At 50.9% G+C, this 24224-nt stretch overlaps 6 protein-coding genes across 6 annotated transcripts; 4 read left to right on the forward strand and 2 right to left on the reverse strand.

The window, feature by feature from the left end:
* Positions 1-226: 226 nt before the first annotated feature.
* On the reverse strand, positions 227-1837 carry PMZ80_002978 (uncharacterized protein; the record flags this gene model as incomplete). The annotated part of the gene is made up of 1 exon (XM_064871407.1): positions 227-1837. One exon carries the CDS (start codon positions 1835-1837, stop codon positions 227-229), a length of 1611 nt encoding a protein of 536 aa, XP_064733860.1.
* Positions 1838-3431: 1594 nt separating this feature from the next.
* PMZ80_002979 (uncharacterized protein) lies at positions 3432-4016 on the forward strand (the record flags this gene model as incomplete). Its single annotated transcript, XM_064871408.1, has 1 exon — positions 3432-4016. One exon carries the CDS (start codon positions 3432-3434, stop codon positions 4014-4016), a length of 585 nt encoding a protein of 194 aa, XP_064733861.1.
* Positions 4017-5734: 1718 nt separating this feature from the next.
* Positions 5735-9038, forward strand: SLN1 (Histidine kinase osmosensor; the record flags this gene model as incomplete). The annotated part of the gene is made up of 2 exons (XM_064871409.1): positions 5735-5742; positions 5849-9038. The coding sequence occupies 2 exons, from the start codon at positions 5735-5737 to the stop codon at positions 9036-9038; spliced, it is 3198 nt and encodes a 1065-aa protein (XP_064733862.1).
* A 2088-nt stretch (positions 9039-11126) lies between these two features.
* On the reverse strand, positions 11127-16580 carry UTP10 (snoRNA-binding rRNA-processing protein utp10; the record flags this gene model as incomplete). The annotated part of the gene is made up of 1 exon (XM_064871410.1): positions 11127-16580. The coding sequence occupies one exon, from the start codon at positions 16578-16580 to the stop codon at positions 11127-11129; it is 5454 nt and encodes a 1817-aa protein (XP_064733863.1).
* A 502-nt stretch (positions 16581-17082) lies between these two features.
* Positions 17083-19557, forward strand: PMZ80_002982 (uncharacterized protein; the record flags this gene model as incomplete). Its single annotated transcript, XM_064871411.1, has 1 exon — positions 17083-19557. One exon carries the CDS (start codon positions 17083-17085, stop codon positions 19555-19557), a length of 2475 nt encoding a protein of 824 aa, XP_064733864.1.
* A 2028-nt stretch (positions 19558-21585) lies between these two features.
* Positions 21586-23195, forward strand: PMZ80_002983 (uncharacterized protein; the record flags this gene model as incomplete). The annotated part of the gene is made up of 2 exons (XM_064871412.1): positions 21586-21953; positions 22001-23195. 2 exons carry the CDS (start codon positions 21586-21588, stop codon positions 23193-23195), a joined length of 1563 nt encoding a protein of 520 aa, XP_064733865.1.
* Positions 23196-24224: the final 1029 nt, after the last annotated feature.

Consider the following 24224-nt stretch of genomic DNA (forward strand, 5'->3'; position numbering starts at 1 on the left):
TGAGGCGATTTACGAAATCTGGTTGTCACAATCGGAGGGTGAAGGCCAGCGGAAAGAAAAGAGATTGATCGAAGGCAGGTGCCAGTGAACGCGTCGCGTTGATCGCGGAAGGCACCAGCTTCATACAGGCGCTTGCAATTCCATACTTCTCACCTGAAGTCTTGTAGGCCTTCCAACCGCACGCAATACATGCTTAATCCCTTGCTCAATAACTTCACCACTATGCTCAGCCAAGTGATAAGGTTGGTGGTTCAATAAATTCCCAGTTCCTGTCCCCTAGACTCATTACCTCTTTCATAACCTGCAACCCACGTCTGCCACAAAAGCCATCGTGCTTGGCTGTTCTTGTAACCTTGTGCCAAGACCCATTTGCAGGCTTGGTTGCATCATCCTTCCACACATCTTCTTGAACTGTATGCCATGGCGTTTCGTCTCTCCTCGAATTGAAATCTGGCAGGTTGACCAAGATATCTGCGATGAAGTGAATAGGCGTGTAAAGCTTCTCAAACCTCTTCGATAGCCAGAGCCAGGACAACGTGCGGGTGTCATATGCGACCCTCACGTAAGGATTCATGTAGATTCCGGGATTGGTCACATCAGAACTTTGTATATCTGCCTGTATCAAGCAGCATTCTGATGAGTCCCACCACAGATCTTTCTCTGCACGAAAGCGGTATGGAGCAGTAAGGTTAGATGGGCTTTCGTTGCCAGCCGTTCGTATCTTAGCTGCTTCATTCTGCCAGTTCTGGAGAAACCTCGCATCGAACGCCACCATGCCACCCCAGCAGCTTCGTACCGGTACTGCGTCGTTATCGCTGAGCGTCTGCTCCAACGTGACGGCATCGCCGACTGCCGAGAACCAAGGGAAGAATGGCACACCCATGCTGAAACCATTCAAATCGCGTGTGGCAAAGGTATCATAAAACTTGAAAGGATTGATGAAATCCACTGCGCAAGCTGACCTATATTGTGCCTTCCCTTCCGCATCTATATTCGTAGAGAACAGAAGCTGTGCTGCTTCAACTGGATCGAACATAACGTCATTGACGTACAGCAGCCTGTCGAAACGTGTTTGAGCTTGTTCGAGTGGTCTGAGTGCTCGGTTGCGCACTTCTGCCAGATATGCTATTCTCTTGATGCGCCGAGTGCCGTCGGGTAGGGTGATATGAGGTAGGTCCTTGAGGTTAAGATGTGCTTCTGAGGCCAAGGTATGGTTGCATGGCACCCGTGGTTCTAGATTTGAGAGTGCTTCGAGAGCGTCGTCGCCAGAGTCATTCTCATATATGCTCAAATATACGTTTTCAGGACCCAGGATATGTATCAGATCCAGCACGTTCTTTCCCCAGTTTCCTCCCGCTAGATCACCACCAGGATCAAATATGCTTGCGGCAATGTATACCTTTTGCCCTCCTGTGTTTGCGCTGCCTGCTCTCCGTCCATTCTCAACTCGTTCTCGCAAGGACTGGTAGTGCGGTGGCAATCTTGTGTAAGAAGGAAAGAAGGCGCCAACTAGAACGACAATAAGTAGCAGAGTACTCAGAGAGACGCAAACGAGCCGGAGAAGCCGACGCGGCCAGTCCGACACGTAAGCCTGCCCTGGTTTGATCCTCTTTGCTCTTCTAATGGCATGTCTTTGAACCCTTCGCCAGTAGCTGAGACTGAAAGATCGGGTTATCAGAGCTAGTGGTCTGTACCGCCTTCGAGCTGATTGATTGTCGAGCAAAGAGACTGCAGGATCGTCGTCGTCATGGGAGGTGTAGTTGCTATCACCATAGCTATCAGCAGAGAGTAATCGGGTCAAATCAAGGGTTTCATCGTGTGTGTGCTGCAACACCATGTTTACAGTGCACTACCGGTATCGATGCAAAAGTCGGATATGACGTGGGCTTTGGTAGATGCCATAAGGTACTTGTTCCTCTTCAACATCGAGGTAGAGTAATGGCTGGACTCGAAGGCAACAGAGGTTGCATTCGGCATGGTGATGCGCATCCATAGAGCAAACAAAATCTGCTACACAGCAAGCACGAACAAGGTTTGATTGCCGCATAATCGCAAACACTCCTTGAACAGAGCATGAACACCAACAGGACATCGAGCAGTGACAGCCACGAAGGTGCAAAGGATGGAAAGGACGCGCAGGCCTGCTTGTACGTACTACCCTATTCAGGCCAAGAGCTCGTCGCTTAGCGCATGTGCATGCAGGAGGATCGGGCGCCAGTCTGCGCCTGGAGGTATGACGAGGAGAAAAGACACTGTTCGGGCTGTACTCATCCTCTGGTACTCAATCGGCGCATAAGGTACACTTGTCATATTGACTGGGAGCCTGCAGCCTCTCCTAAACACTCTACACCTGCAATGAAACTCTGGAAATGGAGTGTCCTTGCATTAGAACACAGCGATGTCTGCAAGCGGTATTAAGTCTGAGTTGCGCAATGAATCGATGCTAAGCATTCTTCCCGATCCTAGCACTGACCTTAATTAAAGTTTGAGTAGCCTACCCTAGCGGTTGTTGAGTCTGGACTCCTCCTGATTTGCTTCTTTACGTGCTTGCTGGTCCTTACGACCTGCTCGCATTACGTATTCGAAGACACGACCGACGGGGGATTAAGCAGGGTCTCTCATTGCTTGATCTTCTGCCTGACCTCGTTAAGCTTGAGGTCAGAGGTCGAGTTTTCAGGTCAACGTGACCACGAGCCACGACATGAAAGAAGACTCCTCGAGCACGAACATCATGGCACACTCGTTGCTTTTGATCCTGTGGGAGCGGATTCCAAACTAGGTAAATACTTTTGAGCTGGTGCCTGATTGTGCCTCATAGCTTACGCGTTCGACAAGGAAAGATCCGCGCGATCTAAACATTTAGAGATTCATCGGTGCCGTGGATCGAACGTGAATGCGATGACTGCAGGGTACGGTCGTCCCGTCCTTAACAGAAACGATTCAGGATCTCAGCATAGGCGAAACGTGATCACCTGGACATGAGCTTCCCCAATGAGAAACATGCATAACATTATCGACTGGAGCCGTTGCCGGGCCATCATCAGCAGCTCTCGTACTTGTAGTCGTCTTGCCGTAATTTTTTGTACGGACTGTACACACAGCTGCGACTACTAACCCGTTATCTCTGAACACCTTGGGAAGTATGATACCACGCATCCTGTGCAGCTCTTTTGTCGGATACATTTCCTCGAAAAGTCGCTTGATGCGGCAGGTCAAGTTGTGCCGCACCCGAAAAGGAAGTCAGGCCGCAGCTGCAACCTAAGCCATGGCATTGTAGGCGACGAAAGTCGAAACTACACAAATATAAAGCAATGCTCAGATCTCATAGTAGCTGGGTGATTGAGATCATCACTGTTCACAGGCAAACGAAGAGAAGAACACCGACAGTAAAGCACACGAGCCCTGCATATATCTTGCGCATACACATCAATATGGCTACCTGGCAGTCCATGAACTACGACCGCCCAACGCCAGATGTATCCAAAGACTTCACCATCACCTGCCCGAAAGGCACCGACATCTACGACAAGCCACCAAACACTCACCGCTTCGATGCACCAGTAATCTACACCACCACAACCGCGAGCAAATTCAAGTCGGCCTCAGTCACAATCCAGGCAGACTGGACCTGCAAATACGACCAAGGTGGCCTATGCCTGGTCATGAACCTCAAAGACGGTACACGCAAATGGGTGAAGACAGGTGTCGAATTCCTCGATGGCATACCCCTGATTTCGGTCGTGACAAAAGACCGCTGGGCAGACTGGAGTTTGAGGCCGTTGCTTAATCCCAAATCAAAGAGTGCGAGGGTACGGATCGAGAATACTGGCGATGGAAATCTGTGGGCGTATGTGGTCGGCGAGGATGGGAAGAAGCATCCAGTGAGAGAGGTCACCTGGTGGGGCGAGCTGGAGGCTGACACTGAGATTCTGATTGGGCCTGCCGCAGCGAAGCCATCGACTGAAGGCGGTAATCTGGAGGTGAGCTTTAGTGATTTCGAGTTAAACCTCGTGTGAAGCAGCACAATACCCGGACTCTGCATCACAGACATCGGTCTTTCTTGCAGATGCACATGACCATGATGTGGAAGTCATAACTCTAAGTACGGATGCGCAACTCCGCTGTGCCATCAAAATCCAAAATTGTTCATCCGTACAGAAGGTTTCGGCTATTCTATCCTCAGCAATCTGCTAAGCGAAATGCGCTCGTTTCGAGAGGTGCTGTCAACGACCGCAACGATGAGAAGCTAATCGATAATCATGAAATGGCATGTCGATGTGATCTTTATCGTGTTTTTCTAGGCCGGGCTAAATGTCGCACATGAGTCTAAGAATGACAGCCCTTGATGAGCATGGACAGCTTGGATTTGCTGCTGTTGGAAGCATATGGGGTAAAGCACACAGAATTGCCATACGACAGCTACTGTGTGAGGGATTACAAGACACAAGATCTGTCCTTTGATACTTGGGACTAAGGACTATACAGCTTGAGATTGATTAACACGCGTATATATATTCGTACAAGTACTGTAGAGTGGTGTTCGCTCATTTACAAAAGTCACCAAAGAAAGTTTCGTCCATGTGGCAGCACTACTCTTTCAGCGCGCCGTGGCTGGCCAGATGGCTGTCTTGAAACAAATGGGCAGGCAGTTGGTGGGTATCGATGGCGGCGGGCTAACGGTGACAAGTCCCTATGAGAGAGATGCCTTAAGCCTAGTCTAGAACATGGAGCATGATCCTCGTAATGCTGGTCCCAAAATGCGTAGCTTACATTCTTACTGGTAGCAGGGGAGAAGGCGCGATCCCAAGCTCCCTGGTTTATGCCTCTTCATTGAGCCGCTAAGGCTTCGTGCTCGCTTCCGCTGTGCTTGGTCACTTCAAAACGGGCTTCTGTCAATCCATCTTGCCGATCACCTCGATATACTGTCGAAGACAATTCCTCAAGTCTTTCAAGCAATGACACAGAGATACCACTCTTCAACAAGCGCGACGGGGCGACGATAGGAGCACATACTCGAAGGTCATACAACATTCTGGAATATCGCGTTCCTCGGCACATCCGACCCCAAAGACCATACGAGTACTTCGCGGAAGTACGCGATCCTGCTTACGGAACTACTACTGGCTGGTCCTGTTAAGCGAGAGGCGAAGGACTTTACTCGAACACAAACTCACGTTCTCGTGGACTGCGCTCCTCACAGTTCCCTTGAGACACTCGTTCACTCTGTCATTTAGCACGAACTGCAATTCGACTTCCGCACCACGATTACGAACCCGGCCCCGTTGCAGTGCTCCCTCTCGAATGGTAGACGTGGAAAACCGCCAAAGATGAGCTGTCGTCAGCACAACGACGAAGTCTCAAACCTTCGAAGATAGATAGGATTCGGTCCGACCAACCTCACAAGCCATGCGCATACCGATCAGAGAGCAGCTGGGTTTGCTTGTACTAGCATGTTCGTTACTCTCGTTGATGGTACTCGCTCTTGCGACAGTAAGCACAATACTATTGGCAAGAACAAATTCATACTCACCGGGATAGTGGTTCCAAAGTCTCGAATTCATCACCAACATACGCTTGTCCGGTCTTTCTTTGACTGCTAGCCTGAAAGCTGCCCAGTTATCCTCCACCATCCTTCTCTACCAATCGCAGACGAGATCCGTTGCTACGCGGGTGCTGATACAGAGTGCTTTGCAGCGCTACCAAAATGGTACATTGACGGAAACTTTCATATCAAATGTTGCTGTACGTCGAGTCAATGCTGATGACTTCCTCTCCAAACAGGAAACACCACTAACGAGAATTGGGCTCGAACGCAGACTGATCTGGCCGGCGCCCTTGCTAATGGCAGGCTCTTGGTTCAAGCTTCCATATTTCCTCCTTACGATGACGGCAACCTCACCACTCTTTATGGCCTGGTCAATGTGACTGCCGACAACGTCACCGGCCAATTCCCACTACCCTATTTCCACCCAAACGGCTCCCGTGTCTACCTTGGCGAGCCCGGCCCGGGCTACCCGCCGTCCCTGTATCCGAACCTGACTTATCATGGTCGGCCAGAAGACTCTGACTACTATGCTGAGGCCGGTGGTAAAAGGCTCAACCCCAACAGCGTCCTCATCTACGGGCCACTCGTGCTCGACAACTCTTCAGCTCTCCTCTCAGCGACAACAGGCATCATGAACGACAGCTCTCCGACTAGAGAAGTCTTGGGTTGGCTCACAGTAACCATCAATGCTTCTATGGTATTTAGCGTACGTGACTCAATGGAGGGACTAGGCAGAACAGGGGAAGTCTTGATCATTGGGCCTAACGCAGCGGATAACCAATTTCCTTTCGATATCAGAAGAGATAACAACACTTCTGTTCTCGACGGCCAGGAAGTTCGTTTCATGTTGCCTCCCATCACGAATGAGGTCCTTCACGGCCGACACAGCCTGCGCTCGAGTGCCACAAACTCTTCACTTCCTTTCCCTGCCACCAGCTTTTCTGCTTTAGTGAGAGCGTGGACTCAGAAAACAGAAAGCGTCAATAACGCCGGAGCAATACTCGATACAAAGAATGAGGAAGCTAAGCGCGTTTCTGTTGGCTACGCCCAGATTGAAACAGAACTGGTTGATTGGGTATTGATAGTAGAACAGAGCCACGGCGAGACAGTCGAGCCCATCAACCATCTCAGGAACGTTGTTCTGATATGTGTGTTCTCAGTCATGGCCGGCCTGATCGTACTCACATTCCCATTGGCTCACTATTCAGTTGCTCCGATAAGACAGTTACGAGCTGCGACTCAGAAGACAGTTGAGCCTTACCAGCCAGATGACAGCCAAAGTGGCTACACCGACTCCTCGCGCAATCTCGACGGAAACGATAGTGAAGAGACTTATGGAGAGGAAGCGAGGAAAGAGGGATTTCTGGCTACTGTGAAGAAATGGGCGACTAACGCATCCCCACCGCAACCACAAACTGGTCAATCTACACGAGCTCAAAGAACGTTCCGCATCCCCAGCAAGGTCCCGGAGACACGCCATATAATTTATGATGAACTCAGCGACCTTACCAGCAAATTTAACGAGATGTCTGACGAGCTTGCGATGCAATACCAAAGGCTCGAAGAACGAGTCAAGGAACGAACTGCACAGCTAGAGCAGAGCAAGACAGCAGCTGAAGTTGCAAACCAGAGCAAGACTCTGTTCATCGCAAACATTTCACATGAACTAAAAACGCCTCTTAACGGTATTCTAGGATTGGCACAGATATGTATGAACGAGGAGGATCCCTCCAAGATCAAATCGACCTTGAACACCATCTACAAATCTGGTGATCTCCTCCTGCATCTTCTGACTGACCTCTTGACATTCAGCAAGAACGAAGTCGGACAACAATTATCGATTGACGAATCGGAATTCCGTCTCAGTGACCTAAGCACACAATTGGTACCAACATTTGAACGACAAGCGAAAGAAGGACAGATCAAGTTAGAAGTCCTCTATTTCGGAACGAACGATTCTCTGGGCAATTCCGAAGCGACTGGAGAGAAGCTCTATGGTCCCGCGGGAACAGGTCGAATCCAGGATATGTGTTTGTGGGGCGACAAAAACCGAATCTTGCAGGTCCTGATGAATTTTACTAGTAACAGCTTGAAGTTTACTCCAGCGAATGGATCTGTCACAGTAAGGGTACGTTGCTTGGGAGTATATGAGCCGGAAGTTTCAAGTCGTACGGGTAGTGTACGTAAGTCGTCATTGGCTTCCACGCGCAAATCTAGGCATTCCAAGTCATCGAGCAAGAGAGTGCGAACATCAGACACGTCACTAGTCGGGGGTAGCGACTCTGGCGGCAGCAAGCAATCAAGCCTACGGCCTCGGTTCGGTTCGAACCACAACAGCGACTCAGAAGAAGGTATGAAATCGAAATTGAAGAAGAACAAGCCAGAGGACACCAAACTGAATATTAATTTGGGAGGTGGTACGACACAAATCGACAAAGTGGTGGAAAGACAAAGGTCGAAGTCTCCTGCTCCGCTCAACACTAAGGACCTCGATTTTGTGTTCGAAGTCGAAGACACAGGCCCTGGCATCCCTGAAGATCAGCAGAGAAAGATCTTTGAGCCATTTGTGCAAGGCGATCTCGGACTTAGCAAGAAGTATGGTGGAACAGGTCTGGGTCTCAGCATTTGCGCTCAACTTGCAGCATTGATGGGCGGTGAATTGTCCTTGGACAGCGAAGTCGGGAGAGGCAGTAAGTTCAGCATGCGCATACCGCTTAGGTATATTTGTGAGCGACCACCATCGATAGACTCTTATTCAATCCGGCATCCTTCTATACCGCAACCCGAACGTCCTGCGCTGCAGCCATCGAGCACACCACCAACGAACGATTCCGGCTACTCGGAAGTGCCTCGCGTCCTTGGCCTATCACAGCCCTTCGTCGCAAAAGAAGTGCCTCGCCCTCAGCCAATCCACTCTCCTTCTTCAGACCTCAAGCTCATGCAGAAGGTCGAAAGTGAAGCCAAGAAACAAGGAAGCAAAGTTCGAGTCCTGGTGGCAGAAGACAATAAAATCAACCAAGAAGTCGTTCTACGCATGCTAAAGCTCGAAGACGTATACGACGTCACGATAGCAAAGGACGGACAAGAAGCATACGAGAAGGTCCGAGACAGTATGGAAACCGGCGATCGATTCCATCTCGTTTTCATGGATGTACAAATGCCCAATGTCGATGGCATTCAGAGCACGAAAATGATACGAGGGATGGGCTTTTCAGCACCTATCGTTGCGCTCACAGCATTTGCGGAGAAGAGCAATGAGGATGAATGCATGGCGAGCGGTATGGACTACTTCCTTGCTAAGCCTATTCGACGCCCAGCATTGAAGCAAGTGCTTAAGAAGTACTGCGCTACTATACCAGAAGAGGACTATTCGGACGGGATGACGCCCGTTAGCCCTATGACTATGGTTGATGACAAGGGCAAACCTGTCAATGGTCCTATGGATGTCGTGCATGAAGTGAGTCCGGGTAGCGACGTTAATGGCGAAGCTTAGGGCCAGAGCAGCAATGACTGAAAAGGGTACACGAACAACATCAGCCGGAAGATGTTGTCCGCCCTTTTACCGAAGCACTAACAAGAACGGTGTCTCACGAGAATGGGGCAAGATTTCAACTTATGAAGGAAGCACTTAGCGAGGCGTTCGGAGCAATAAAATACAAAGGAGCATTCAGTTGCCCATGGGATACGTCGTCGTTGGTACAGTTAATGGTTCACTTACTGTTTTTGTAGTCTTAGTCGGATCCACGCAGAAAGAATATGGCACAAGCATGGATATCTTTGACCATAATAGGTCATTCGAAAAAGGCAGATGGATGTTGGTCACGTCTATAGAATTTCTATCGGAAGTGATGGTGACGCTATCGTCCTGGCGACGGACATGATCGGATATCTGACGAATGAATCAAATCGCCGAATCGACGGCACCAGCTCTTACTATATCGCGATCAGTGATTTTGAGGAGTTTATTTCTGTGTATCCACCGTCCATCCCGATATGGCTCCGCTATGCGACAAATATGTACGTTTTACTTCGGCATGGGACATCACGCACGCAGGCTCTTTCTATTACTAACCTCTGCTCAATTAGCGCACAGTCCACACCACCATCGCACACGCGAACTCACCTGCGTCCACACCGATGTGCTCATAGAATGACACGAAGACGCGACCCACTGCAGCTCGCGCAGGAGAGTCCGAGGAAGGCACAACTGAAACCAAACGAAGGCCCGACCATCCACCTCAACGAAGAAGATGCGACTGATATTCACACCACAAGGAAAGCATCATCGCTACGATGAGGAAGGTACCCCCAATGTCCATCCGCAGTAGAAGGCACGACCGACGTCCAGTATCAAACAGAAGGCACAATCCATGTCATGTTTAACACACGGGGGAAGCCGCAATCCGGGTTCCACGTAGGAAGCCACGATTGACCCCATGCAGGTGGGAAGGCTCGACATGAACGATGGGAGGCACGACCGACCATGACACAGGACCTAAGCCCACGTCAGACCGAGTCGTAAGGCAGGCACGACCCACATGCATTATTCTCAGGAAGAAGGTGCGACTGAGCGTAAGTGAGATGCGAAGGCACGACTGACAAGCGCACAACGTGGAAGGCGCGATGCGAGCTCACATACAGAAGGCACGATGGGCATGTCGAGGAAGGCACAATCCAGGTCACAGTACATAAAGAGGAAAGCACGACTCGATGCCAACATCAGTGGGAAGCCACGACTGTCTACTGTAGTGTCGTGTGGAAGGCACAAGGTTGCATGTATAACTTTCGCAATAGCAACGACCCACGAGGTGAAGAAAAGAAACTGACGGGCAGCTGATCGAGAGCTGCTAAAGATGAGCCGCTATAAGCATGGTTGCGGTTATCTCCGGGCTCATGCGACCGCCTAGAGCGCCTAGACGCTCAATCTCTTCGCTACCCTAATGAGGGACCCTGACTTGCCTGAAGCTTAGCTTCGGTGATGTCCGTGGCGTCCCATTTCAAGTTGGGCGAAACCGGCAATTTATTCACGGCACAGGCTTGATGTGCTACACGTGAACATTGGGTCGCGCCTCCTTCATGGTCTCCTTCGTGCTTTCCTTGCAACATTGAGCTCAGTCGTGCCTTCCTGCTACAGTACAAGCGGGACACGGGTCATACCTTCCGCAGCAGACCGGATGCCGGTCGTACAAGGTTGCATATGTAATTTTCATAAGCGAGCCCGGTGCATTCTTATAAAATTATCTAAACGTTCGGCATTCACCAACACGGCAATCTACTCACGGCAGGGGTCTGACACTTTGGCGCGCACGGTCATACGTTTTGGTCCGGGAAAGGTTCGTGCTACGGACATGCGTAGTGCCGTGAGCATATGATCAAGGCTGAGTATCAAAGAGGTCTGGAATAAATACATGCTGGTGCACATCAATGATATGCCTGAACATGCCTTATGGCTGATCATCCATGGCTCCGCTGTCAGCATCAATGATGCCAATAGCTCAATGCGTAGTGTGTACATGCTATAGAATCCCTATCCATTCCCAAGACGCCTATGCTCCCATCAAGTCTTATTTGAAACATAGATCTACACCTCAAATACATCCTCACCGACCTTCGACCGCACCATCTGCACCCACTTCCTAACATCATGCTCGACACTTTCATCATCATCTTCTAGCATCTCGTTGACATATACCATTATCTCGCCTACACTTCCACCTCCGCCTCTTGCGCCCTCGCCCTCGCCTGCACCGATGCCAACAACGTTAGATACGAATTCGTCGCCTAGCTCTTCGTCTTCGGTCAGGGCGATGAGCGTCCGTATTGACGCGCCGCGGACATGTGCGGAGGTTGCCGACTTAAGTTGGACGAGGTGGTGAGTTAGGGTCGTATGGGTGTTGGGACTGTCCATTGTGCTGATTGCGAGGGATAGAAGTGTGGGGATGACATGACTGGAGACGATTGGGCGGGTCGACTTGGAAGAGGCGAGCGCCAAGCAAGAGACAAGTGGCTGTGCGATAGCTTCGAAATGAGAAGGTGCGGCGAAGAAAGAGTCTTGATCGTGGGATGTAATTGTGCGGAGGAGCGTGAGCGTGTTGAGGAGTAACGGCAGGAATTGTTTGGAGTGCTTGTCCCCTGTTGTACTCTCTTTCAATATGTTCGAGATAGGTCTGAGAAGATAGCTAGCATAGGAGGTCACGATCGCTTTGAGAGTATCGAAGAAGTGGGTAAGGAGCTCGAAGAGAACTTTTTGGCGAGAAGCATTGTCTGCCCATTCTGTCCACGATTCGAAGATCGGTCGGAAAGTTGTGTCGTTGATTTTATAGATGAGTTTGATGCTTGCCTCTTTCAATCCTTCCATGGTCTTGGTGTCTGTATCGCTACTCTCCGAGTCGCTGTTGGCGGTGTTTTGACTGCTGGCTTCGCGATCTAGGATTGATAGGAAGAGCCCAGATACTGAGTCCGCTTGTTTAATGACTATCATTTTCGGCGCCGCTTCAAGGGCTTGTGACACTAGGCGCAGGAGAGCAGCAGTGGTTGCTGACTTATCACTGCTTGACCTTCGGAAATCAAGCGCTCCTATGGTCTCGATGTTGGTCATGCCTGAATCGTTGCTGAGCTCGCTCAGTACTTTATTCGACGATTCGACAAGCACTTCAAGGTCGACCTTGCGTGCTATCGATCTGATAAGTTGACCAAAATCCGTAGTGTCATCTGGAGCACGTATCTGGCTTGCAAAGACGTAGCCAAGCAGTTGCGCGAGCTCGTCCGCCGAGACTATGAAGGCGGTATAGGTGAAAATTGCTGAAATTAGTGTGCAAACAGCAGCCCATGTCTGCACAGAGCAAGCTTTCCTGTTGTAATTGACCACGAGCACATACAACAGCTTGGTAATCAGGCTGGGCACGATCGGTACAGCTCCTTCCTTGATGGCTTCAAACACGCCTGCTAATGTCAAGAGTGCGGCTATCGACCACTTTTCGGATGCTGAATCTGGGTGCACCAATTCAACGATCGTATGTGCCACCTCAACCACTATCTCGGGGTTCTTGCGCCCGTACTTCTCCACGATTTGGTCGACGCATGCCAAGCTTGAGAACTGCAAAGCGGATGAGTTTGAGGACTTGATATATCGAGCGAGCGTCTGGAGAAGTTGAACTGCTAATTCCTGGCTTCTGCTGGTCTTTGTATGCTTGCGCTCGATCTGGAAGGCCAGGACTCTTAGTGCTTGTGGTCGAAGCTGTTCTTGATCCATCTCATCAAGTCTTGGCAGCACGATCTCAAGTAGATCAGCAAGAGAAGGCAATCGTAGAAGCTGGTCCAAGGCCCGCTTGGCTAAGTCGAAGATCGCAATTGCCACCGCCTTCGTATCGCGAATGGTGGTAAGCGTGCTTTCAAAGGCGCTCTGCATATCAGATCGAACCACATCGGCCTCGGCAGTATCACCTCGTGACAGTTTACTAATGACCGAAGCAAGGCTTGAACCTTCCAGCATAGTTGTTGCGGCAACGAGGACAGACTGTGCATACTGGGCCTTTTCTGACACAGTCGTGGAACGTCCTGTGTTGAAGATAATTGAAGCTAACTTGGGCGAAGGAGCTAGCACGTCAACTGCCACGAAGAGCAACTGTCTGTAGATCTGCAGTTGTGTGGATGCCGACAAGATGCCTACGACTTCCTGAATGAACTTGCCGAACGCACCTTCGCCGCGCTGCTGGTGCGCCAAAACGGCAACAAGCATATAGCCGAACTCATTGGCTTTGACGCAAAACAGTAGCTTTTGATAAAAAGCAACTCTGCGATGTCGCGGAATATGGTCATAAGCTGACGTGAAGCTTGCGAGCATGCTCGCCATTGAGGTTTGGTAGCTTTGCTGGTTTCTACCTTTTCTCAGATTATCCAAAAGAGCAGGCACAATCTTGTCGATGGCCTCGTTGATGACATTGATTGAGTGATCATCGTCTTTCGACAACATGTTGTGGCCAATAAATGTAAATATCGGCATAACGTTGTGAACCATGCGATCTGGTACGATGGTAGCTAAAGATGCCAGCACAAGTAACGACGCGTTCTGCACTTGAGGATTGTCGGCAGTCCTCAAACATTCCGTGACGAGTTCTGGCTTAATGCTAGTGGTATCGATGGTCTTAATCTTGATGTTGCCAGATCCGATCATGGCACGGATGCTGCTCAAACATAGGTTGAGGAGATATGGCGAGTCTACTCGATTCTGCTGCAGCTGCCTCAACGAAGCCAGCATTGCGAACATAACATTGACGAGCTCTGGTTTGAGTTCAGGAGAATTGTCCTCGACAAGTTCGAGAGCCAGCCCAACCTTGGCGGTAGCATCATCCACTGCTTTGACAGCATCTGTGCGTGAAAAAGAAGTGCCCGACGAAGACCTCTTCCTGCGCTTCGGTGGCGGGGCCTTCACATCCGAAGCGCCGACTTGGGAGACTTGTAAAAGGTTTGCTAGCACTTCTGACGGGAGATCGACAGATCTCAGGACGTCCTGAGCACCGGCAGCAAGGGTCTCGTCACCCGAAAATGCCGAATCAAACAGTACTTCTGCAGCTGAAAACCGCTCTTCGACTGTCCAGGCCGTGAAATCCTGGCGCATGTAGTCGAAGAGAGCGTCCGTCAGGCCAGCACGACGTCTCGGGCTCGAAGCAATTGCAGACTCTGTGATCTGTGCGAGGTAGTGTTTGTCATGTAAATCCACTAGTCTTATTATTGACGCATCAACTTGGCGGACACCCAAGCCACTCTCTTCAGCCAGCTCGACTGCTTCAGCGTCGGTCAGATCCGACCACTCTGTGAACATAGTATGTAGGGCCTTCCGCTTAGACTTCCCGCCGACTTTTTCTACATTGCTCAGCATGGTCAGGATGTCGACTTTAATTCTGACTAATGGTGTAGCAAGGGCATGTTGTGTGAGCAGTGAGAAAAGTGCCTGACTGTGGCCTTTCCTGGTTTCTTGCTTGTTCTGAGGCTGAAGTGCATGTTGTATGGTCCTCACAACATATGTCGGATCCAGCATGCATTCCTCTAGTACTGGGCTGATCACGTCCGCAACAAGCGACACTACTTGCTGAGCTGGTATCAAGGAGATGCCTTTCCCATGTTCAGCGTCATAAAAGCCATGTTGATCTTTGGCCGGCGGATGTTGAGAGCCTTGTGAAAGCTGAAGTTGGATTGCATTCAGCAGATCTGCAGCGCCACCTCGCACAGATTTGGCATCTGATAGGAGTGCCAGTGCATATGGCACAAAGTACTGCACGTCGCAGCCAGGATTGGTCTGTATGCTTCGGGCCAACAAATGTAGAGCTTTAGATCGCGCCTGAGCGGAGGCCTTGGTGCATGCAAACCTGAGCAGAAAAGTCTGCCAAAGTAGTTCTTGGGCTGCTACTGAAGACCAGATTGGCAACCTTGAGAATCGTTCTCTCCTATCTGCATCAGCGGAGCAGGCTCCGAAGGCCTCGGCAAGGGTTTTGAAACTCTTTGGACTTCGCATAGCTAGGCAGGATGGCTGAACCTCCCACGAAGAGGGTACAGCATCCAAAGCGCCAATAGGAACCATAGAAGTGGCAGGGGAATCTGTCATTTCCACATCTGTGTCGTTCATCCTGGTTGGTGGTTCAGGCAAAATGATAGTCATTCCAATCAGCCCCTCCAGCGCTGCCGCATCATGTTGCGCAGCCGCTGCAGCTTCCGATATAGCAACGGACAACTTTTCGATCTCATTCAGCTTCTGTAACAATAGTACCAGTTCATCTCGAACGTCCCTGTCGGCCTCATTTTCGGCATAGAGCGTGATTGCTTTGGTGACAATGGGCTGCACAACTCCGCTCAGCGACGACTCCGGATAAATCTCCCGGACTAGCTCTACAAGAGACTCGGTGAATACGGTTAGCTTGTGGGCATTCTTGCGCTTGATGTAGGACATGGCCGAAGTTGTAAGAGAAAGGAGAAATGGGTGACAGAAGTACTGTACCGAGACCGCACGAATGACGGACCCGAAGGACTCCAGACCAGCCAGAACATCCAATGCTTTCTTTGGCACCGTGGGTTTGTTTTTGTGCATGGTGACCACGCTCATGGTGATCACTGCAGCTGAAGCGTCGTGGTCGACTTTTAGCAGCGACTGTGCTACAGCTAGAAGCAGAGAGTCCAAGACGTTGTCACCAGGCTCGGCTTTAGCTGCGAGTAGTATAGTTATAGTATAGCAGGTCGTGATTAGGTCGATGGAACCCGTAATCTCGTAGGCTTCGCTGAGCAGTGCCAAAACTTTGTGTAGCAGATCGTCGACTCGTTGAGCTTGCACTTCTCTCCGACCACTTCTTGTCTGGACTACTCTGTTTGAAACGGCCTCCACGACTATACCAGACCAGAATTTGATCAACGTCGGATTACTTAGACCCTGACGACAAGTCTCAAGTACGTATGAGTTCATTCCTGAGAAGAAGGCATCAATGTTTGAAGCTGCATAAGCGACAGCATGTCTGGGGACGTTCCAAGTCGTCTTCAAATATGGTCTTACGAACTTCCACTGTCCGACAATTTTGTCACTTGGGATTATGCTCACGACGTTGGCCCATATAGCAACCTCGTGGTAGGGTAGAAGCGTATGCAGTAGGTCGTCAACGTTGTAAACATGTACGCGGAACCTTCTCACTAGCCACTCTAGAGCTTTCAGAGCAGGCTTGAGCAAGATCCTGCCACCAAGCAGGGTCAGGCAGTGTTTCAGAACAAGATCGAGGGCCTCATTGTCGGACTTGGTCATCTGCTCTCGATCTTGATCTTTCGCCTGTTCGGAGAAGAGATTGCGGTCGAAATCGTGGAATCGTCCATCGAGCTGGCAAAGTTCTCGAAAGCCTTCGTTGCAGATGTTGTAGATGGTCCCAAAGTCTTGCTTGACGGCGACATCACGTTCGAACAGTAGCGACTCGGCATGGGCGGTTCGTCGTGCTTTGAGGTCGAGTTCGTGGGTCGAGTTCTTTGCAATGGTTTGCAGCTGCGATGCGAATGAAGAAACCATAGTAGTCGCAGTCGCAACGTGATGATTATGGCAAGAACGAAAAGGTTATGCGACTCGATGCCTCATCCCATTTCTTTGCGATCCTGAAATCCCGGCTCCTACTGCGCTTCTGAGGAGGACGTTCCTTCTTGCTTCGTTCTCAATGCTCGCGCCTTCCCAGTACATAATTCAAGTTGCAGTCTGAACTTTTTTTCTCCGCACGCCAGCAAGCCACTGCAGTCCCCGAAATGATGGCCTGGCAGGAATGGCAACTCGACCGACACCTAGCGATCGTTGCAGCCTGGTGGCCTGAATTTGCAACTGCCTACTCCGTAGTAACCGAAGAACTACCATCTTTTCGGGACATAGTGGCAAAACGTGGTCCAATTAGCTCGCACAGAGTCGATGCTTAAATGGGGCTGACCATCACCCCTGGCATTGGGATGCAAGAACAATTGCAGGAACTTCCCGTCCGTGTTCGTGCAACACGAAATTCGCTTCCGTTGCCGTCGACTCTGTCGTGATGGATGCACATGCGGCACAGTCAGCATCACCATATCCGAACCCCGACCTTCTGCCCCCGCGACCGTCGTCCACCTCAAAACGATCTCGTGTACACACTGATTTCGACGAGCCTGGCCATGGGTCCAAAAGGATCAAGTCTGCCCCGGAAGAGCCTGCGCTGTACAGTGAAAATGTGCGGAAGAAACTCGCCGCCACGAGTCGCACAGGTCAGGCTTGTGACCGTTGCAAAGAACGCAAGATGAAATGTGATCCCGATCCCATTGCCTGCCAGCCATGCCGTTCAAAGAGTCTGCGATGCTATACCACCGATCGAGTCAGCGGGCAGTCACGAGAGCGAGGTCAGACCGATCGAGCGGAAGGTGAAATGAACTATCTGCGAGATCGGTTATCCCAGTACGAGCGAAGATATGGTCCGCTGTCGGGCGACATGCCTCCGACCCCATACACAGCCTTCGCATCCCCCTCTCGTGAGCGATGTTCGACATATGCGATTTCGCGTGTGGATGTAGATACCAAGCCAGGTCACTGTGCTGATATTCCGAGCTCTCAGTACATTGGCTGGCCTACACCGGATAATTCCGGCTCCATTCACAAAGGTCCTGTCGAGGGCACGAAAGCCGACATTCTGGACTGGGGTATTATGGATAGTGGTGATTTCGACTGCGATATCATGTGTGAGGCCAGCCAGCCAACTAAAGACCACTTCAACTTCTCCACAGGTTCAGTGCTTCGAACCATCCATCAGCGACAAAAGATTCCCGAGCACCATCTACAGCTACCGCCGAAAAAGGATGCTCTGGAGCAGGCCGACATCTTCTTGAATTTCATGTGGGGTTTTGTACCCGTTGTACATAAGGGGAGCTTCATCTCTCTCATACATCGTCTCTATGACATACCACATACTGTGTCGTTGGCAGAGAAAGTTCAAGTTGTCCAGATGCTTGCTATCATCAATCATCAGACTGCCATCAGAAACCATTCCCAAGCCAGCAAAATACAAGACTCGTATCGCTATATGCACTACGCACTGGGCTTCTACCCTTCTCTCATACAAGACACTAGCCTAGCGGCAATGCAAGCTCTATCCATGATTCTGGTGCATTTCCGGAACATGCCAAAACCTGGCCATACCTGGACGCTTGCCCAAGAGATGTTGACCAGATGCATTGATCAAGATTACCACCGTGATCCCGACAAGATCGACCTACCGGCAGAGGAGCAGAGCGTGCTGCCTAAAGAGCTGAGGAAAAGGGTCTTCCATGTCATTCTCGGAATCTGTGTTTCTACGGGTTGTCGCCTCGGCCGCCCAGCTCCTTGGCAATTCGTTCATTGGGATGTTCCTCTGCCGTTGCCCATCAAAGACTCGGAGCTTTCACAGGATGGGCTCCAGCCCCAGCGCTCCGGACAGTGTGATTTCTGGGAATGTATTCATCTAGCAAAACTGCTCCCACTGTACACAGAGCTACACAATTATGTCCTCACTGTGAGAAGAAGCGCAGGCGACTATGTCAAGACCGTTGCTGCACTCAAGACTAAGATAGATGCCTGGAGGGCCGACTGGGATGCCTGTACGCAGCATGAGGACAAAACCAAACCACAGATCGTTGTTGCGGGCCTTCTGATCGACACATGGGCTGCAGAGTTCTTGCTGAATCTGCATCATCCAAGCGTCTGCACAGCGCGGACTCCGGATATCCTTGATAAGAACCTCGATATTTGCCACAAAGCATCAAAACGCCTGTTGAGTAACTTCCACACCCTGTCGAAGCGATACAAGGCTGTCGACTTCAGCTGGCATAGCACGGTGGCCTATACGCTAGGCTTTGGGTTAACCCTGCACATCTTTCGAAGACAAACCAATCAAATAACGCAAGAACAGTTCAATGCGATGAAAAATGAACTTGCAGGCTGGATGTCACTAATGGCTTACGCAGATCTCGTGCTCCGCACAGAAAACCGGCTACAAAGGCACTTTAGGCCTCTTGTTGAGCTTGTGCAGCAACACATCCAGGTTCTTATTGTCAATGGATCTCACACGGACCGACATTCAGCATTGCCTCTTATAACACGCAGCCATCACGAAGCGAGCAGGTCTGGTACGGCCATCAAGCAGGAATCGGGTAGCAATATGATGGCGGATACAAGGCGTATTCAGGAGCAGTCGACAACGCCCAATGGTCATGGGCCCCTACAGTCACGTTCATCACAGCGCCCTTACAGTGCTGATCCTCATCAAAGCAGTCTGCCTGGTCTGCCACCAAAGTCCTACGACATATACAGTCCCTCGGGCATGCAGTACCCCAATCTACCGACCTCACTTGCACCGCTCCTCAACGACCCACCTAGCAGTATGTCACCATACCCAGCCCGGTCGTTGCAAATGCAGGACCCGGCAATGATGTTTTCGCCTCATCTCTACACCGATGCTACTGCGGAGTGGCCGCTGATTCCCAATGGTGCCCCTTATAGCTAGGTGTAGGCTACGTTTGACACGGGTGACTCTGAAGAGCACCTAGGTAATTGGGGCAAATGCTGCGTATTTAGTGTCGTTCCTTCACCATCAAATGTAAGTATAGTGTACAACTGCGGTGACCTGCACCTAATTGTACAGATACAGTTTTCAAATATTCCTGTCCTTGACATAGTAAATCAAGCTTGTATAGCTTCGTTCTCATTGTAGATCGTGTCTACTTCAATTCTGCCTAGCGAATGGGACCCGCCTTTGAAGCAATAATCTCACGCCAAGACCTGAGTTCGTACGGAGTACGGAGTGATAAATTGTGGATCATCGTCGCGGATCAATATATTTCGACGACAGACCTAGGCAACGTTCCTGTGATTGCCCATGGTGAGCTCCTCTCGTGCAGTTCTTGCCACCTGCCGATTTGCCGACTGATCTTCTATTTCCAAGAAACTCATGCTTTTGTATTCTATTCTCCGCAGACCCGAAAGCTCTGGTTAGCATGCAAGCGCTTTTGGCGCGTCGCTATGCATGACCGGGCTACATCGACGCGCACATCGGCTCAAAGGCGCAAAGCAATTCGTTCCCATACAGGCAAGTCCAGACTCAGGCATCTTCTCAGCAATAACGGGTCGCATGAGGACGGGCAAGCACTTTTCCCGACCATGAGAGATTCCCAATACTCAGTCACCGATAAGGACATCGGGCGAAAGCTGTGGCGGCGCGTGGCCTTTGGGCAATGAATCATCAGTCTTCCCATAAACTTCATCACGAAGCACTCTGCCTGGCTGCCCACCCAGCTGTCCCTGCACCGTCAAATTGCACCATCCTGAAGGGCAAGCATAGATTCTTGCGCTAACGCGATTTCGTTAGGCTGCGTCACCTGCCGAGCACGCAAGGTGAAATGTGATGAAAGGCCTGACATCTGTCTGAATTGTGAGCGACTGCACCTCGAATGCCAGAAGGTCGACGGCACTAGTGTGACTCCTGCAAAATCGGAAGATACCAGGGCCTCCCTTGTGTCTGATTCTCCTCTTGGTGAAGTCGGAGTCAAACGCAAACGCACGTTCCGATCTTGCGCACAGTGCCGAGCTTCTAAAGCGAGATGTTCAGGTGCGCGACCTGAGTGTTCACGATGCATTCAAAGAGCAGTGCCTTGTGTTTACGACGAGGATACCATACCCCAGTGGACACGGGTAGTTCAATCTGCTCGCCAATCAGACGTGCAGACTGATACTAGCACTTCCGAATCCCATAACACCAAAGACAAAGATGACGCTACCGGCTTTCGAAAGGTGACACCGGATGTGGCAGGCTTACCATCTGCCATAGCAATGTCGACCGAGCAGCCAAGTCAGAATGCCTCTATACCAGATTTCCGGCAGCCGCCAGCACGTCCCGCTTTCCCACCCAGAAGGTCGTCCTCAGTACGTGCCTTCAACGCGGACGAAGGCCCGGACTCGCTGGAGTGGTATGTATTGATAGGATCTCCCTCATTTAGATCAAGCTCTGATAGCGCTCAGGCTCTTCAAACCTCAACTACCGAATCGCCAACGAATACGGATGCTGGTCAAGGAGTATTTTGAGAATGTACATCCTCTGCGTTGCTATTCATTCATTCATCGACCATCGTTCATACAGCGTCTTGAAGAATCTTCCAATGAGGATCACTCCAGGAATTGTTTGCTTCACGTCACCTGTGCACTCGGTGCAAAGTATGCTGGCTGCCGCGAAACACTCTCTCCTGGCCATGACTAACGCTGCATCAGATTCTATGCTTTGCAATACACAAGCACCCTGAATCCATTGTCTTCCCGCAAAATTCTCTCTGCTGGTAACGAGTGGGCAAAGAAAGCCTTGTCCCTGCTATTCGTTGACCTTGGCACCATCTCTGTCCAGAACCTTATGGTTAGTACCAAGGAGGCAAAACTTTCACGCAATCGCTAACAATCCGCTCAGACAGCTGTATTGTTGCATGACCATGAATTGCGCATTGGAAACTATGCCTGTGCTTTCATGCTCACTGGTCACATAACTAGAATGGCTCAAGCTCTGCAACTCAACCTCGAGTACTCGACCGACCTGTTCCACGACGAGCCGAACAATGGTCCTACCGTCTGCTCCAAAGAGGCACGGCGAAGGCTCATGTGGAGCTGCTACATATCCGATACCTTGATCGGAAGTGGTGTAAGTATGCTGACACTGCTTGATGAGAATGATATCAAGATACAGCTGCCATGCAATGAACGTAACTTCGTCCTGCAGGTGCCATGTGTTACAGAAATGCTACCTCTCGGCCAATTCTTGCCATTCGTTGCTCCCGAGCAGATTCCGCCTCGGGCGATCGACAATATTGGTATTGTGGCATTGTACGTGCGCCTCATATCTTTGCGGAAGCGGGTGCTAAAGTACGTCTTCCCATATGTTACAGCTTTCGCTACTGACCACACTATAGGTACGTCAAGCGGCTCGATAGCTCTCAACCGCCGTGGCTGCCAGAATCTGAGTTCGCACGATTGGATAGCGCCCTCCATGAGTGGTATCAGCAACTGCCTCCCAGTTTGCAATTCACCCGAGCTGCGCTCTACACACGACGCGAATCGTCACAGCTGGGCGCATTCGTGCTGTTGCAATGCACATATAATTGGACGACTATCGATCTCTATCGAATAGCGTTGCCAAAGCTCTATCGGCTTCGACCTCCATGGGATTGCTCGGATGATTTCCGCGCACGATTGCAAGAGACGATTTTTGTGCACGCCCAGCGATGTTCTACGGTGTTAGCGGATGCATCTCGACACGGCATCAAGACATTGGCAGATACCTGGCTACCGTCAATTGCTTTCGACGGCAACCGGCTGATGCTATATTACATCACGCAGATCATCGGTCTCGACACCGACAAGGGCCAGCTCGCGCTTGCCGAGTGCATGCCATATTGCCGTAGCAATCTAGAGCTGCTCAACTCCATGCAGTCGTTATCAGCGATGGCAGAGTCCCTCTACCCGACAGCAGACGAAATGCTGAAGAAAGCTTCGAGCATTCAGCAAGCGACACGAGCACAGGCTCTGGAACGTTTTGGTCACGAAGGTAGAACAAGGACTCGAGAAGCTACCCCAGACCATAATGGGCCAGATTACGTGCTTCAACCGACAAGCGTGTATCGCATGGCCAGAGACTCAATTGCAACGCAGGAGAAGCATGCTTCGGAAAAAAGCCGCGCGCAACGATTGCGGAATCAGGCAGCCTCGTCCATACCACCTTCGTCCACTGTTGTCTCACCTAGCAACATGCAGGCACCCTCTCAGTATTCGGCTGCCTCACGAGCTCAACCACCGCCCACTTTCAGTGCCTGGACTAGTCCTTCCGTACCCGCAGCTGGCACGACGCCGACCTTCCAACGTGACAGTTTACTGCAACTTGAGCCAACGGCGCCGGCAATGCACGAATTTGATACGTTCTTCTCATCGACCACTGGATTTGATGGTAGCTGGCAGCCTGCTGAGACTGCGAGTGCTGGGTTCGATACAGGAGGTCTACCGCCTTGGTTGCCTGCGATGACTGATATGTATGCGGACCTCAACTTCGGACCGTGGCCGATGGGAAGTGATGTCATGAATGGGCATCCGGGGCCAACAGCGCCTATGTAGGATACCATACAGTCTATACATGTGCCAGGAGGTTGGATATGCGTCCTTTGACATTGGTTATTCCAGGAATCGTTCCGGTGGAATTTCAGCGACAGCACCGAGGTTGATTACCAGTATCCCTCAAGAGCCGGTGCACGCAGCTCGAGCTTGCCGCACGCCCAGCATAAGTCCTTGAGCCGATGGACAGCGGATGACCGGCGCAAGCTCGAGCGAAGTCATACAGCATGTACGCTCACTACGTGGTCGTGGTCGCTATCAAGACTCCACCCTTCGATCGACCAATCAGCATAATATCGAAATTGAGGACCCTAAAACCATTGGGAGGCAGGTACCAGCACACCTACCTACGCCTGCCGCCCTCTCTTCTTCTTGTTTTACTCTTGTCTACCGCCTGCTCGAGTCAAGCATTCGTCCTTCTTTCTCATCGGCCGCAGTCCCTGCTGGCATCGTTTTATACACTATCCTGGAAGATGTTTCGGCATAAGAAACTACGCAGGAACGCCACGAACGGATATCTCTGTCACAACGCACACAGCACAACTGCATGGACCGCGACTTACCTCAGCTCGGCGGCGGCGGTCGTGTACGATCAGTGAAGGAGGGGCAGCCCTCGGCCAATTTCCACGATCTCACTGAGTGCTTCGCACACTGACAAAGACTGAGCACAACCGCCGCTACTGATCGAGTCATTGATCTGGCTCAAGAGAATTTACCCATGGCACATGCACTTCGACATGGTCCGACTCCGTCATCGCAAACATGCCTATATCTCTCATGCCCGCTGCTAGCACACGACCTTCTGATCTCACACTTCGCAGGGACGTGTACTCCCTGAGCTGAGTTGTCTGCGAACAGATCTAGTCGATTGACGGATGAAGTTCGACCCGGGTTGACGCAAGGTCGGCGTCTTTCCGATGGTGGAAAGGAGGACACAGTAACGGACGCATCCAGTACAGGTCCGTATGTCCTGGCAACATCGGCTCATACTGACTCTGGAACTAGAAATTTATGTACAACCTTTCAAAAGCG

Source organism: Knufia obscura (genome assembly GCF_036327395.1).
Source record: "Knufia obscura strain CCFEE 5817 isolate CBS 148926 chromosome Unknown scaffold_2, whole genome shotgun sequence".
Classification (NCBI taxonomy): Eukaryota; Fungi; Ascomycota; class Eurotiomycetes; order Chaetothyriales; family Trichomeriaceae; genus Knufia; species Knufia obscura.